The following is a 17,056-nucleotide window of genomic DNA, read 5'->3' on the forward strand; positions in this document are numbered from 1 at the left end:
GCAGAGAAAAAATTACAAACTGACATTTGAATATAATACAAAAAAACATCCAAAGTAAATTTAAATTAAGCAGTAATTTATGAGTAGCATTTCTTCCTCAAAGCAGTAATTCCTTTGCTTTACAAAAAGTGTATTTATCTATTTGAGTTGATATTTCTCATGCAGCAGTAGAAAAAACACTGATCTGGGTTTAAAGCTCCTCTGGACAGAAAAAGAGGCATGTCATCAACAGCACAGCCCCACTGCCAAGAAGGCAAGAGTCATGCCAAAACCCATGGCCTGACAGGAGCCAGGCTGCAGAACTTCAGGAAGTCTGGAGAACTAGAAAGGGTCCAACTTTTTTTCCCTTCCATGCTTTTCCTGGCACTTGTACCGACCCACATAAGGGTTTTTACTCAGTATTAATTTCCCACCATTTTTTCTCTTTTGACAAGCACATTTTAAAAGAAAAGCTGTGGCTGTTCTAGTAAAAGGAGTACCCATAAAACTAATGCAAAATATTCTGGATGCTCAACTGTTTATTTTCCCCACCCCTCCAAAGAGAAAACTGTTACAACACAATTATGTTTGGTCCTTATTAGTTACTGCTCTGTCTGAGAGACAGATGAGGATTTTAAGAACCTTATCAGCTGCAGAAACACCGTGCAGCAGGAATGGAAACTAAACAAGTTGTGCTGTATTTCCTCAGCTCAAGAGCACCATGGGTTAGTGCCATTAGCATTCCCTGTGTTCTCACTCAGATTTTCCACATGTGAGTCCCAAAACTAGAAAAAATAATAGCAAAAAAAAAAAAAGAAAAAAGAGAGTTTGGGGAACATTTTCTAGTTTAGAAGCCACAGTGTCCTCTCTGCAAGATGCAGGATAAGAGAGTAGGAGGCTTAAAGGTGTCAGCACTGATCAGGATCAATGGTAAAAGCCTGCAGGCCTGTGTGGCTGCTGAGGGTTGTGTTAGAAAGAGGTTCGTAATGGCCCTTCAGGGATATCGACTGAAGACTGAATTAACTGAGGATAAATCTGATCACTACCAGAATTACACTGTAATATGATTTTACAGGTACTCCACTTGGAGTTGATGTTACCCCTTTCAGAGGAAAGGAGGATTTTCTTGCTGTCCCTGAAAGTGGGAGTATCAGCAGCTACTTAACTGCTTTATACATTTTCTGATATTTAAGAAGAAACAGAATCTGATTCCTCCCTTCTGCTTTTAGTTGTCATCGTTCTGGTGAGCAAAGCAGATTTACAGGAATCCAAGAGATGAACCCACAGGAGACTCAGAAATTTTTGACCCTTAAAGACCTGTATTCACCCAAGCTTTTTTATCATACCCAATTTTTCAGGGAACTGTACGTACCCAATATGACTGGATGTTCTGGAACTCAATTCCAAAGTAGTCTGATTCAATCAAGTTCAGATGCTTGTAAACTTCTGTCAGTAATGTCTGGCCGTAATATTTGGACTAAGGAAGTAATAAAAGAAGTAACAGTGAGGTTAATATGAATAAGTTTACAGCAAACTAAAAAACAAATCACAGCATCTTTAGAAACTATAAAAATACCACAGAGATTTTTCACATTATTCTTGTCACTCTAACACACAAACACAGGCATGGATCCATATAAAAACTTCCACAGAACCAGAGGAACTGAAGCTGGAAGGGGCCACTGGAGGTCACATGTCCAGCCTCCTGCTCACAGCAGGGTCAGCCACAAGGCCCAGGGAGAGCAGCTGCAGACTCTTTGCAGCTCCTTCAATAATAATTTAACCAAAATACATTTGGTTGTGCAGCTGGAATCCCTGCTCCATGCAGGCTCCTGGCTCTTCCCAACACAGGGACCCCACGTGCAGACCAGAGGAACCCAACCAACCTTCCTCACACTCTGTTTGCTGTGGAGTCACTTACATGGATCCCTCCCTTGATGCCGTGAGAGAACCCAAAAACAGGACTCCAAGCCAAGCTAATATGGGATAAGATAAAGAGATACATTCTTTAATGTCCAGGCTTAGGGCTTTTAGGAATACATGATGACATGCACGTGCTCCCCAGTTCTACTTTCCATGACTGTTATAATATGATCCCTCCAATCATCACTTTACACATTTCTCGGTCCAGCCCCAGTCCCACTCCCCAGGATTTGGGGCTGGGGTCATTGAGACCCTCTGTCTTCATCAGCTCCTCTTCCTTGGGCTTCTGGAGTTCTTCCAGTGTTCTTAGACTCAAGGTTGTTGGTTTATGTTTGGTCTTGTTCTGCAGGCCTTTCTGACAGTCTTCAGCTATTCTGCCTTGAAGAGAGCCTGAACAGCTAAAAGAATTTGAGCTACTACTCTGTGGGAGGGGTTAGGATATATAAACAATGAATTTAGGCTGCCAGAATACTAGCACATTAAAAATCTACTTTGCTGCAGCTACAAATACTTCTAAAATCTATAAAAAATCAAAAATCAAAAACTCCTTTGGCATCACCCTCAAGAAACCCACTCACTGATCCTTTCTGACAGTCAGGCTAGGGGGAAAACCCAAACCAAACAAGGCAGCTGTGGCAGCATGGGAGAAAACAGGAAATTTCCACAGAACATCCAAACCAGCTCCCCTTGGGGCTGCTTGTTCAACCATCCCAGCTTGTTCTCAGTACCTCTTATACTACATGACTGCATCAGCCACCACAGGAAAGCAGCATTTATGAACCCACACTTCAGTCCACCCAGATCACTCAGAAAAGAATCCACAGGGCTGCTGCACCCCCAGATACCCATTCCAGCAACACAAAAAACCTGGCAGGGTGCAGAGGGAGGTTGCACGGCCACCAAGCTACATCTTGGAGCATGGAAGGGAGGCCACAGCTGCAGTGACAGGGCCTGGCATTGTTCTGGTCAGCCAGGGCATCTGCCAGAACACACTGGCAGCACTGATGCCACTGACCTCTTGTTCATTTGGAAAAGTGGAAGGGATGGAAGACTCTACAAGGCACAGAATTCTGTAATCAACTCTTTAAACTCAGAACACTGTATCTTTCAGAAGTATTAGACATTCTAATAAATTACCACAGAATCACAGAATGGTTTGGGTTGGAAAGGACCTTAAAGCCCATCCAGTTGCAGGGACACCTCCCACCAGCCCAGGTTGCTCCAAGCCCCATCCAACCTGGCCTTGGACACTCCCAGGGATGGGGCAGCCACAGCTTCTCTGGGCACCCTGTGCCAGGGCCTGCCCACCCTCACAGAGAAGAATTTCTTTCTTACATTTAACCTAAGTCTACCATTATTCATTTTAAAGCCAAAGTACTGTTAGAATTAGAATGATTTAATAAGATGCAAATGAAAATATCTGAAAGCATGGGCCACTTCATGCTTAAAAGGTAAAAAATATGGTAAAATTTGGGGTAACTGTTTCACATTACTGAGATGCATAAAAAATTCAGAAGCAACTGCTTCTTACAGAAAAAAGAGACTGTTGATGTTTTTAGAACTATGGGATTTAGCTAAATGTCTCCAGAAACAGGACAGAGAACAACATGAGACTGGTTCATCCCTCTCACTCACATTACCTGTAAGGGCAAGCATAGGGGTGAAGCTTTGGTCAGGTGAACTCATCTGGGACAAACACAAATAATTCAAAAAGTTTCTTGGTATCACACTGGCTCAGGCCACTCATGCTGAAACCCCCAAATAAAACTGCAGGTCAAGAGAGGTGATCCAGTTCTTGGTGACTGCAGAGGGCACAGAGACTCCTGGCTGAGTGGTGACACAGACATGAACAGAAGCACTCTCCTCTATTTCTGAACAAGTTGTGGAATGCCTAAAATGGCCCTTTCTTTGTCAGAACACAGCAATTTTTTTTGAGCCAAAGTCTGTTCTTACAGAAGACTCTGAGTATTTGCTTTTTAAATGGTGACAATGAAATAAGGAATGATACAAGTAATGGCAAGCCATAGCTCAGCAAGCTGCATTCTTGCTCTGCTGTCTCCAGACACGTTTCCCAGGCAGGTTATGGACTCTGCCACAGGAGACACATGTGCCTGGAGAAATGCATTTTCATGTCAAATGTTTAACTTCCAAATGAAATATATTTCTTTCTATGCACTTGTGAATAAAACTTCAAATAGTAACAGAAGGAAATATCCCTAAATATGATAGGACTCTTTTGGTAAGGTACTGATAAACACACACGTATGGGGGGATGCAGCAACACCCTGTGTGGTGGTTTTAGCCAGGCCTCAAATCAGCAGGCTCAGAGAATCTACGTAGATTAGGAGAGACAGGGATCACCTGACTGAGTAACCAAAGGGATATTTCATACCAGATGCCACAAACCTGAGACATGAATACAGAAGTGGGAGATGCCCACTCAGTTCCATCATGTCTGCAGTAGAGGCAGGACAGGTTGCAGCTGTCCTGCTGTCTGGGCCTTGCTGTGGCTGCCACTACTTTGCATTTTGTTTTGAGTTCAGGGAAGTAGAAACATTTTGTTGTTATACTTTCTGTTCTTTGCTGGGTGTTTTTTTGGGGCTCGTCCGGGATCCAGAGTGATGGAATCTGTTTTTGATGGGGAGTGGGGAGTTATTTCTTGTTATTTCTAACTTGTCTAAGTGTGTGTTATATTGTAGTTTCTCTTAATTTTCTCTTTTCTGTATAAATATATACAATTAGTTTGGGTTTAAACCTGTTCTGAGATTCTAGTTTTTTCCCCCTCTTCCCTTTCCTCAGCCAGAGGGAAGGAGGCTGACTCTGTACTGGGCAGTTGGCATCTTGCCAGCTCAACCCAAGACACCCTGACAACCTCCTATTCCCCCATGAGCAGAAGATGGGACATGCCACTTGCCTTTTTGTGGACAGATCTCCTAAACTCTAAAAGCCCCTGACCAGGAGATGTCCTGTGACCCAAATGTCATTTGTGAAACAAGCAGCAGTTCTGCTTCCAACCACCTTCTGTTAGAACTGATACACTTGAATTAACTTGTGATTAACTGCCAACAATCAGAAAAGTTCTACAGCCAAACTGCTGTGCTGATTAAGGAATTGTGTCCTGTCCATGGCTGGTTGCACACAGGAATTAAGAGCCATCCCAACCAATCATAATGCACAGGTTTCTGCCATTTAAACTGAGTTAGGTCTCTGTGGCTCCATCAAGCTCCATGACAGAAGACAGTCCAGATACCTTCATCTCTCAAAAATAAAATAAAAGAGCCTGCAATGGCACCTCTCCTTCCACTGTCAAGAGGAGACTCTTGACAAGAGAAGAGACATCACTCCTTCAAGAGAAAAAAACTGGAGATGAAGAAATCAAGATGGTTGAAGTTGGAGCACTTGGCAACTGATTAAATTATAAAGGTGCCATCCAAATGTTAAAAGCACACAATAATTCTGCCTTGGCTAACAACTATAATTTTGGGTGTCAAGTTAAGAAAAATCCCAGTCTAAGCTGAGTATCATTTCATGTCCTTCAAAGGATAAATGCCACATTTTGAAAGAACAGTATTAATTTTATTTTAAAATAAAAATGGGTTTCAAAAGCTTGAGACAGAACACAATCTTTTACTATTATACCTCAAATGCTGTGGGAAAACTCTCCTTAGAGCTATTTAGTTCCTCAACTTGTTTATTATTTTTGTAACCATCCTTTCCAAAAAGCTGAACATTTTGCAGTGGACAAAAAGGAAAGTGACATAGTGGGAGGCTTCATGTCATTGTTTAATTTGCATAAAAGCAGCACTAAGTAAAATATTTTAAGTAATTCCTTAATTACTGTGATTCTGCCATCAGCTGCATGAATGTGTTCTAGAAAGGTCCTGCTTTCCATACAAATTCATAACACAGCATATTTCCCATTCCAAACTTCTCAATTACTCTTTATTTTATGCCAAGACAACAACTACTGATATTACTGAATTATTTCACATAAAAAGAAAGAATGGGAAGGGAAAAATTAAATAGGAAGCTCACAGCTTTCCCCAGTGATCCAGTTCTAACCATACTGCAGATTATTTTAACAAGTCCTCATTAGAAGACTGTTCAGCACCATGGATCTATTTCAAACTGATCTGTATATTCAGATTAAATCTGAAAAGATCCCTCAGAGCTCTGACTGGTGCTGATGCCATGGAGGGCACTGTGTGGCAAGAGAAACAACCCCCTCAGACACCGCTCAGTGCTAAAACAGCAAAGACAGGGACAGAAATCCATAGGAACAAGCATTTTCAGATGAAGTTTCTTGCCTGAAGGAGATAACTGAATTCCTTGCTTTATCAGAAAAATAAATATATTCAATGTTAGCAATCTTTAGGACAAAGGAGTAAAATATAAATAATAAAAAAGGTTGTAAAACCAGTTATTTTTGTTTTACAGGATCCCAGAATCACAGGATGGTTTGGGTTGGAAGTGACCTCCAGGATTACCTCATTCCATGGGCAGGGACACCTCCCACCAGCCCAGGTTGCTCCAAGCCCTGTCCAACCTGGCCGTGGACACTCCCAGGGATGGGGCAGCCACAGCTTCTCTGCCCAACCTGTGCCAGGGCCTGCCCACCCTCACAGGGAAGAATTTCTTCCCAATATCCCATCTATCCCTGCCCTCTGGCAGTGGGAAGCCATTCCCTGTGTCCCTTGTTCCAAGTCCCTTTCCAGCTCTCCTGGAGCCCCTTCAGTCCCTGGCAGAGTCTCTCAGGTGTCCCTGGAGCCTTCTCTTCTCCAGATGACCCCCCCAGCTCTTCCAGCCTGTTTCCAGAGCAGAGGGATCCAGCCCTGGAGCATCTCCGTGGCCTCCTCTGGACTCACTCCAGTAGCAGCTCCACATCTGTCTTGTGGCACATCCAGCCTGGCCTTGGACACTCCCAGGGATGGAGCAGCCACAGCTTCTCTGCCCAACCTGTGCCAGGGCCTGCCCACCCTCACAGGGAGGAATTTCTTTCCAATATCCCATCTATCCCTGCCCTCTGGCACTGGGAAGCCATTCCCTGTGTCCTGTCCCTCCATCCATTGTCCCAAGTCCCTTTCCAGCTCTCCTGGAGCCCCTTCAGTCCCTGGCAGAGTCTCTCAGGTGTCCCTGGATCCTTCTCCTCTCCAGGTGAGCCCCCCCCAGCTCTCCCAGCCTGTTTCCAGAGCAGAGGGATCCAGCCCTGGAGCATCTCCGTGGCCTCCTCTGGACTCTCTCCAACAGCTCCACATCCTTGTGCTGTGACCCCAGAGGTGGAGGCAGCACCACAGGTGAGGTCCCACCAGAGCAGAGCAGAGGGGTAGAATCAACCCAAGCGTTATTCCCTATTTTCTCAAGTATCACAACCTACACAGCAGGTCCTCCCTCTGCCATAACATTTGAGCTCAGGGAGAAAAACCAAGTGGGAACACATAGCCTAGATTTTCAGTGGACCACAGCTCAGTATCATCAACATCCTTGTCCTTCTCTAACCCCAAAACTTGTCTTCCAGAACATCTTAACTTTCTGCTTTCACGTGTTATAATTTAAAAACACAAAACCTCCAGTACTTCCATAATGAGTAGTATTCTCATCTTCCAAAATGGACAAACTGCTCAAACTTTCCAATAAAGAAATCCACTTTGGCAGCAGTTAAGCTGGAAGGGGGAAAAAAACCCAAAATATCAGTGTAAAAGAGTTTGGAAAAAACTGAGAGTTATAAAACAGAGGTATAGAATGGAAACTTGGGCAGCCAGAGCCAGGGGAGTCACTAGTCCCCAACATCAGCAAACAGCTTGGATTTTGTGCTACAGAAATCTGCAACTGTCAGGAAACCAACCAAATCCTCCAATAAATAGTGGACCTGCATGAGAGGGAGAAGTTTGGATTTGACATCATCACTGACAAGCAGAGCCAACCTGGAGCCAACAGAACAGCCAGAGCAAACTGAACTGAGGTAAATAAAGGTCCCTTCAGCACTCATGGAATTTTTTTTTGCTTTTTCTTCTTTGGGGGACTTTAATGGTCTTCCTAAGGAAAAAGTGATTTCCCATCTTTTGGCAAATTAAAAAGAAAATTAAAAAAATGGCAACTAAACATAGACTTGTTATTTCCTTTCTTAATCAGAAATATGCAAACATTTCAGTGAGTTTATAGCACTGTTTATCTCCAGCCTTTCTGTAATCTGTTAGATGTCTGTCCAAATGCAGTGTAAGAAGGAAAAAACATCCTCAAAACTCCCTGTTAATAAATATCATTAATGCCACTCGTAAACAAAAACTGCATTTCCGAATGCAGGATGGACATTTAAACATTTATTGGAAAGAAGGAAACAATCCAAGATGGCAAGGAATACCATTCATTAACTTGGTGTTTTCATGGCAAAAACAAGAAGACCTTAGAGCTCCATATCCAGCACTTAATCTGCAGAGTGGAAAAGCAATAAATAACTGCCTTCCTTTTCAGTACTTTATTAATTTCTTCAATTTTGATGGGAACACATGACTCCAATGAAAGCACTCCCTGCCTCCCCACAAAAACAGGTACCTGGCCACAGCTGTGTCCAACTCTGGTTTCATGTGCTCAGCCAAGTTGCTTAAATACTATTTCATTTTGATCACCTGAACATCTCACGGTAACTTCAGGCTTGAATTCTCTCAACTTTTTTTAACTCTTTGTGAAGAGAACGGTGTTTTAAACACATTTGTTTTATTCACTCCTTACACTGACAGGTCTCAACTACAGGTGACTTTACTGAGACCACACCAAGAGTGGACTGCAGAGTTCACAGAACAGGCAATGCTGTGCCAGTGACACCAGGGGATGTCACCCTGGTACAAGGTCCTCATCCCCTGCACTCCCCAGATTTGCTTCTTTTTTAAAATACCTGATTACAGTATTTCCACACAGCATTGAAATCCAATTTACTCAAATATGGAAGCTGCAAACCCAAACACAAATTTCTGAGCTATTTTAAGTTTCATTATTGGGTGTAACTTTTTGTTTAAAAAATAATTCTGAGATTCTCTCCCCATGATTGTTTGTGCCCTAGGACTTCAGTAGTTGGTTTTCATGTGGGTTTGTCAGTGTTTTTTTAAGCAGAACCCACAGCCAGACAAATTATTCCAGAAATGGAAGCCTCTGGCTCATTTAATTAAGACTAGCTTTAAAACTGTGATCATTTAAAGGTTCAAGCAATGTTAAAGCACTTCACTGCCAAATGAACCAGCTCCACCCAACAAACATGCTTTTCCAGAGTGGTTAGACTTGCTGGATGCCTGAAAGTAGGAAAACAACAACTGGTTGACATGGGAAAAGATCCCCAAATAGGGAGGGAATTATGTGAACAAGACTGGGAAGTGTATACTTAGGTAGACAGCACATAGAAAATAAAAATGGTGCCAAGTTTTAAAAGTGGTGCCATGATGAAATACCTGCAGTACTTGGAATAAAACACATTGTGCTCAGAGAAGAACCAAATGGCACCACAGTTAAGGACTCAGTTCAACACATGGTTCCCAAGTGCTGGGTACACACAGCACATGGAAGAGCCACATAAAAAAATATTGGACATCAAGCAGAAATTCTCAGCTTTCATTACCTGGAGAGAGAAATACAGACAGGAACCTCCAGTATCTCTGCCATGCATGGCTGCAGAGTACTTGGGAAGAGGGAAGTCATGCAAATTAAAACCCTGGACCACATTCTTGGACTGCACTGCTTGATGATTTGGTACCTTGCTGATAATTAAACATTCCAGAGGCAGCAGCAACAGCATCACAGAGAGGAGCTGCTTTGGGGTGGCTGATCCCAAATTCAGGCTCATAACAGAAGGTCTAAGCACCCTGATATGAGCTCAGTTGGTTAAAACTTGGCTGTAATAATGCCAAGGTCATGGGTTCAATCCCCTGTGTGGGTCATTGACTGAAGGGTTGGACTTGATGATCCTGGTGGGTCCCTTCCAGCTCAGATAGTCTGTGATTCTGTGATTCTGCTTCACTCACACAAGCTGTAAACCAGCAGAATAAAGTGAAGGGAGTAGAAGTTGGGAGACTGATGTCAATTTTTGCCCCTTGAACTTTGCTACAAGCCCTACATACCCTGCACCTTTCCATACCTGCCCCCTGGGATGGGCCTGTCCCCTCCGTGCACTTACACTGCAGGTGCTCTGGAAACCTGCACAGCATTTCATAGGTATATGTGTTTATATAAATAAAACTCTGTACTTTTAAGGTATTTTAAACACAGACAATACTTTGTTTTTTCCTTTGTTCATAAAAAAAAGCTTATTAAAATTGCAAGTCTTTCTCCAATAATTATGTTTTTGCCTCAAAACCAACATCCATGCCCAGATGGACCAGTTTTGATCTGGGCTTTCATAGAACTCCAGAATGGTTTGGGTTGGAAGGGGCCTAAAAGACCATCCAGTTCCACCCACTGCCATGGGCAGGGACACCTTCCACTAATCCAGGTTTTTCCAAGCCCATCCAACCTGGCCCTGGATTGCTCCAAGCCCATCCAGGGATAGGATGGGAAGCCTCTGCCAGGGCCTTTCCATCCTCACAGGGAAGAATTTCTTCCCAGTATCCCAATATCTAACCCTGCCCTGTCAGTGGGAAGCCATTCCCCCTTGTCCTGTCACTGTAGGCTTTTGTCCAAAGTCCCTCCCCAGCTCTCTTGGAGCCTTTTTAGGTACACAGAGACCACAATAATGTCACCCTGGGCCCTTCTCTTCTCCAGACTGCACAACCCCAGCTCTCTCAGCCTTCTTACAGCACCAGGTACTGCACTTGCCCTGTGACTCCAGGCTGACACACAACTTGGAGGAAGCCTGCCCAAAGGAAATAGATTAAAACATAAGAAAATTAAGACAATCCCAAAAGACTCTTTCCACAAACAAGGTATTTTTACAGAAAAGGCCAAAACTCTCTTTTGTCTTATGCAAATCCAAACTTGTATCAGCTGTCCTAACATCGCTCCCCACTGTACTTTGAGCAGAGGTTTGATAACATGGTGATGGGTTAATAAATACCTACAGGCCAAATCAGACATGCCCAAGCTTTTCTAACTTCCCCCTCCTCAGCAGGAGCCTTTCCTACACCCCTGGCTTCAGGCTGCCTGCCTGAGAGGTGTGTGAGGGCACAGCAACACTCACCCTCCATGATCTCAGCTGAAGACAAGTCAGACAGCTCTTAACACAGTCTCTACAAAGCCTTCTTTCCCCTCCCTTTTTCTTTTCTAATTCTTGTTTTTATTAATGAACGACTGCCCTGTCAGATGGAGGAGTTTTCAACATCACAGCCTTGAAAAGCAGATCTCTCACACGAGGCACTGCCACCACAGCAGAGTTTTTTAAATATCCAGTGCCTCCTTCTTACCCAAGTAGGCAACACTGCTCTTGTCAGACAAGCATTTGGTTGCAGGGAGAAACAGCTGACACACAGCTGTGCTTGTGCAAGCCTGTTTGGCTGAATGCACATCCCCCAGGCTGTGCTGCCCTGAGCAATGGCCACACCACAGGACGTCACCCTCGCTCAGTCCACGTCCCTTTTTTCAGTAGGTACAACCCTCAATTTTCTCTGACCTGCCACACACTGCACTTCTGCAGCTGCCCTTAGCTGCCTGCACGTTGCTTCTTGGTTTGGTTTGAGGTTTTTTTCCCTTTTCAGGCTCTATATACTCCACAGATTTACCCATTTGTGGGTTCAGCCTTGAACGTTGCCCACAGTCAAAAAAGGTTTCCAGTGGACTATCTTTTTTTTTTTTTTAATACAGCATTTCCCACTTTTTTTGTAATTTTGATTGAATGGCACAGAACTGTGATAACACTCGGCAATTTTCCTAAATGGTTTATGTGTTTAAGTTACAACATGTGCACATAATCAACTTTTTGTCCAGCAATATTCAGATTGTCTCTCCTTTGCTTTTGCTGCAGTATAATTCAATTTTCTTTGCAATAATGGGACACTTAATGTCAAGAGAACTGAAAAATAATAAATTTGGTTTATTGCACAATTTAAGTTCACAGCTTCCTGGAAAAAAAACCCCAGCAATGAACAAAACACACATCCCAAATGTCTGTCAATAAAATGTCTGCAGTTTCACCTTTCCCCAACCTCTACACTGGACTTCTGGAGGGCAGATTTTGGCCTAGTCAAAAGACTAATTCAGAGCATACCCTGGGAAACAGCCCTTGGGAACAAGGGGGTCCAGGAAGGATGGACATGTTTCAAGCAGGAAGTTTTGAGTGCACAGGAACAGGCTGTCCCAGTGTGCCAAAAGGTTGGCCAGAGGGGAAGATGAGCAGCTTGGTTAAATAGGGAGATTCTGAAAGAAATCAGGGATAAAAAGAAAGTTTACAGACTGTGGAAAAAAGGGCTGGCTACTTATGAAGAATTTACGAAGAGAGCTGGCTCATGCAGAAAAAAATTAGGGAAAGAAAAGTGCAATTTGAACTTAATTTGGTTAATTCTGTTAGGGATAACAAAAAGTCCTTCTATAAATACATTAATAACAAAAGGAGGGACAAGGAAAACCTCCATTCTCTGTTGGACTTGGAGGGAAATATAGTTAAGGAAGATGAGGAGAAGGCTGAGGTACTTAACACCTACTTTGCCTCAGTTTTTACCAGTAGGACAGGTGGCCCTCAAGACAACTGGCCTCTGGAGCTGGTAGACAGAGAGCTGAATAGCCCCCCTGTATTCCAGGAGGAAATAGTGACCGACTTACTGAGCCAGCTGGATCCTCACAAGTCTATGGGACCAGATGGGATCCATCCCAGGGTGATGAGGGAGCTGGCAGAAGAGCTTGCCAAATGGCTCTCCATCATCTTCCAACAGTCCTGGCTCTCTGGGGAGGTCCCAGATGATTGGAGGTTGGCCAGTGTCACCCCAATCCACAAAAAGGGCTGCAAGCAGGACCCTGGCAACTACAGGCCTGTCAGCCTGACCTCCATGCCTGGCAGGGTTATGGAGCAGTTCATCCTGAGTGCAATCACACAGCACCTTCAGGGTGGACAAGGGATTGGACCCAGCCAGAATGGGTTTAGGAGGAGCAGGTCCTGTCTGAGCAACCTGATCTCTTTTTATGGTCAGGTGACCCACCTGGTGGATGAGGGGAAGGCTGTGGATGTGTCTATCTGGACTTCAGCAAGGCCTTTGACACTGTCTCTCATAACATACTCCTGGAAAAGCTGGTAGCCCATGGCCTGGACAAGTGTACCCTCTCCTGGATTAGGAGCTGACTGGAGAGCCTGGCCCAGAGAGTGCTGGTGAATGGAGCTGCATCCAGTGGTGTTCCCCAGGGGTCTGTGTTGGGTCCAGTCCTGTTTAACACCTTTAGTGATGATTGAGATGAGGGGATTGAGTCCATCAGCAGCAAATTTGCTGATGACACCAAGTTGGGAGGGAGTGTCGACCTGCTGGAAGGCAGGAGGGCTCTGCAGAGGGATCTGGAGAGACTTGAGGGATGGGCTGATTCCAATGGGATGAAGTTCAACAAGGCCAAGTGCAGGTCCTGCCCTTTGGCCACCCCAAGCCCTGCAGCGCTCCAGGCTGGGCACAGAGTGGCTGGAGAGCAGCCAGGCAAAGGGACCTGGGGGGACTGAGGGACAAGAAGCTCAACAGGAGCCACCAGTGTGCCCAGGTGGCCAAGAAGGCCAAGGGGATCCTGGCCTGGATCCAAACTAGCATGGCCAGCAGGCCCAGGGCAGTGACCCTTCCCCTGGACTCTGCCTTGGGGAGGCCACACCTTGAGTGTTGTGTTCAGTTCTGGGCCCCTGAGTTGAGGAAAGAGATTGAGGGGCTGGAGTGGGGCCAGAGAAGAGCAACGAGGCTGGTGAAGGGACTGGAGCACAAGTGCTGTGGGGAGAGGCTGAGGGAGCTGGGGGTGTTTAGCCTGGAGAAGAGGAGGCTCAGAGGTGACCTCAGCACTGTCTGCAACTCCCTGAAGGGAAGTTCTGGCCAGGTAGGGGTTGGTCTCTTCTCCCAGGCACTCAGTAATAGGACAAGGGGGCACGATGGGCTCAAGCTCTGCCAGGGGAAGTTGGAGATCAGAAAAAAATTCTTTGCAGAGAGAGTGCTCAGGCATTGGAATGGGCTGCCCAGAGAGGGGGTGGATTCCCCATCCCTGGAGGTTTTTCAGCTGAGCTTGGCCGTGGCACTGAGTGCCATGATCTGGTAAAGGGACTGGAGTTGGACCAAGGGTTGGACTCAATGATCTCGGAGGTCTTTTCCAACCCGATCCATTCTATGACTCTATGAACACCACATTCCTACAGAGCATCAAAAATGTCAATCCCACACACACAAAATAACAGGTCTAAAAAATACACAGTGGAATCAAATGGTACACAAACTGCAAAGTTTCAGTTACCTTCTTTTTAAACCCTATAATAACTTCAAATTTGAAATAGTGAATTACTAACTTTCTCTTCTGAGGTCAGGCAAAAATAAGTCCTAAGCAGCTTATTTGCCATATTTAGGAGCGTCAAACCAAAGCAATGACAAACATCTGGCTATGACTCTTTCTGGAATTTTGACTATTTCTCCCTGGCCAGGGAAGAAAAACACTGAGCTGACCAACAGCACCTCAGTCCCTCCAGCACAGCACTTAATAGGATTCAGCAGCAGCCTGTCCCTCTGCTCCCCACATATTTAAGCTGTTAATACTGTCACAGCACAGAGGGGAAAAGCTGCATGAAAGGAAGGTCTAAGTAGGCACAGGAAGAGCAGGGCAGAATGGGAGGGCAGCCCATGCCAGTGCCACTGGCAAAGCACTCAGGGTTCACCACAGCACACAGTGAGGCCTTTTCAGTGCCCACAACATGATCTCAGTTTTTAACACACACATATTTCTTACTTAAAACTGTTCAGTAACAGCTGTTTAAGTTGCACCATTTCTGCATCATCCTGACCAAAGTTCTTGGCGGCTCCAATGCTGCTGTGAGCAGTTACAGAGAGCAGCACTCTGCAGTGCAAACACGTGGAAAATGGACCCTCCAAAGCATGCAGAGAGCAGCACTTTGCAGTGTGAACACGTGGAAAATCACAGAATCATAGAATGGATTGGGTTGGAAAAGACCTCAGAGATCACCGAGTCCAACCATTGGTCCAACTCCAGTCCCTTTACCAGATCATGGCACTCAGTGCCACAGCCAAGCTCAGGTTAAAAAACTCCAGGGAGGAGGAACCCACCCCCTCTTTGGGCAGCCCATTCCAATGCCTGAGCACTCTCTCTGCAAAGAAGTTTTTTCTGATCTCCAATTTCCTCTGGCAGAGCTTGAGCCCATCGTGCCCCCTTGTCCTATTGCTGAGTGCCTGGGAGAAGAGACCAACCCCCAGCTGGCCAGAACTTCCCTTCAGGGAGTTCCAGACAGTGCTGAGGTCACCTCTGAGCCTCCTCTTCTCCAGGCTGAACACCCCCAGCTCCCTCAGCCTCTCCCCACAGCACTTGTGCTCCAGTCCCTTCTCCAGCCTCGTTGCTCTTCTCTGGCCCCACTCCAGCCCCTCAACCTCTTGCCTGAACTGAGGGGCCCAGAACTGAACACAACACTCAAGGTGTGGCCTCCCCAAGGCAGAGTCCAGGGGAAGGGTCACTGCCCTGGGCCTGCTGGCCACGCTAGTTTGGATCTAGGCCAGGATCCCCTTGGCCTTCTTGGCCACCTGGGCACACTGGTGGCTCCTGTTGAGCTTCCTGTCCCTCAGTCCCCCCAGGTCCCTCTGCCTGGCTGCTCTCCAGCCACTCTGTGCCCAGCCTGGAGCGCTGCAGGGGTTGGGGTGGCCAAAGGGCAGGACCTGCACTTGGCCTTGTTGAACTTCATCCCATTGGAATCAGCCCATCCCTCAAGTCTCTCCAGATCCCTCTGCAGAGCCCTCCTGCCTTCCAGCAGGTCGACACTCCCTCCCAACTTGGTGTCATCAGCAAATTTGCTGCTGATGGACTCAATCCCCTCATCTAAATCATCACTAAAGATGTTAAACAGGACTGGACCCAACACAGACCCCCGGGGAACACCACTGGTGACCAGCTGGACACAGCCCCATTCACCAGCACTCTCCAAGCTATGCAGTTACAGAGAGCAGCATTTTGCAGTGTCAACACGTGGAAAATGCACCCTCCAAACCATGGGAAGCAGATTGCAGTCAGATTACTTCCCCTGCCATCCCAAAAACCTCCTGCAGTCCCAGCCCAGCTCCTGATTTCAGGGTCTCCCATGGCTGGTCAGGAGCAACAGACACCCAAAGGGGAACCACTTTCATGGCACCTTTTCAATCACAGATAACTAACTGCAAACTGCACAGAAACCAGAATAACCAGAGTTATTCTATTCCATTATAAACATACCCATGGGTGGAAAGTAGCTTTGCACTTATAATAATGCAATTTATAAATTTAAATAAGCCAAGGAAGAGTAATGTAAGTGGCCAGCAAAGACCATACTAGTATCAGAGTAATCAGTAAGTCCCTGATTTCAGCTCAATATAGAATAAGCTCCTTTAGTATTGTAGTAAAGTTACAGTTTCATGGATAGGGTACATCAGTAAACACTGAAGTAAAGGTTAGCAGTGAGAGGACAATATTTAATAAGACAATAAAGAGGGGAATTAAAGTTTAATCTTATCTAACTAGCCTGTTCTCAAGAACAGCAGTGGAGTGGAACATCTCCCTGTCAGGAATCCACTGGTGTGACAGGTACACATCACACAGCACCACAGGGATATAGAACATCATTACTTCATTATATATATAAAAACACCCCAAACAAACAAAAACCAAAGACTTCAATGCTCAAAACCACCCAACAAAGATTATCACAAAAGAAAAAAACTCAAGTTTAAATTTTCCCCTTAAGCAGAGCAGGCAGGCAGACCTGCCTGGATCTGCTGAGTGCTAAGAACCATGCTATGATTTTATGATGGCTATTACAGTTCTACAGAATTCATTCCCCGATAGGCAAAGTAGAGGAAAAAATCTACTATAATAGAACAAAAAAGTGTTTTTCAGTCCCAAATTACATTTGACATTCAAGCAGGAGGAGGAAGTAAATGCCACTAAACAGGTGCCAAGTTCTCCCCAAGCAATTGTGCAAACTTGAAGCATAAAAATCTAAACTTCTTTTTCTGGGGCACTTCCTCATAGCTTAGAACATAAT

The 17,056-nt window shown here is 45.2% G+C and overlaps 1 protein-coding gene across 10 annotated transcripts in view; it reads right to left on the minus strand.

Moving 5' to 3' along the window:
• Nucleotides 1-17,056, minus strand: part of FARP2 (FERM, ARH/RhoGEF and pleckstrin domain protein 2) — an 81,788-nt gene that overhangs the window by 50,344 nt on the left and 14,388 nt on the right. For all 10 annotated transcript variants that reach the window (XM_071566647.1, XM_071566646.1, XM_071566643.1 and 7 more), the window contains exon 3: nucleotides 1,352-1,456. In XM_071566647.1, the coding sequence (XP_071422748.1) occupies nucleotides 1,352-1,456 (105 nt within the window). The remainder of the gene's footprint in view (nucleotides 1-1,351; nucleotides 1,457-17,056) is intronic.

The sequence above is a fragment of the Pithys albifrons genome, chromosome 11, assembly GCF_047495875.1.
Source record: "Pithys albifrons albifrons isolate INPA30051 chromosome 11, PitAlb_v1, whole genome shotgun sequence".
NCBI classification, from domain to species: Eukaryota; Metazoa; Chordata; class Aves; order Passeriformes; family Thamnophilidae; genus Pithys; species Pithys albifrons.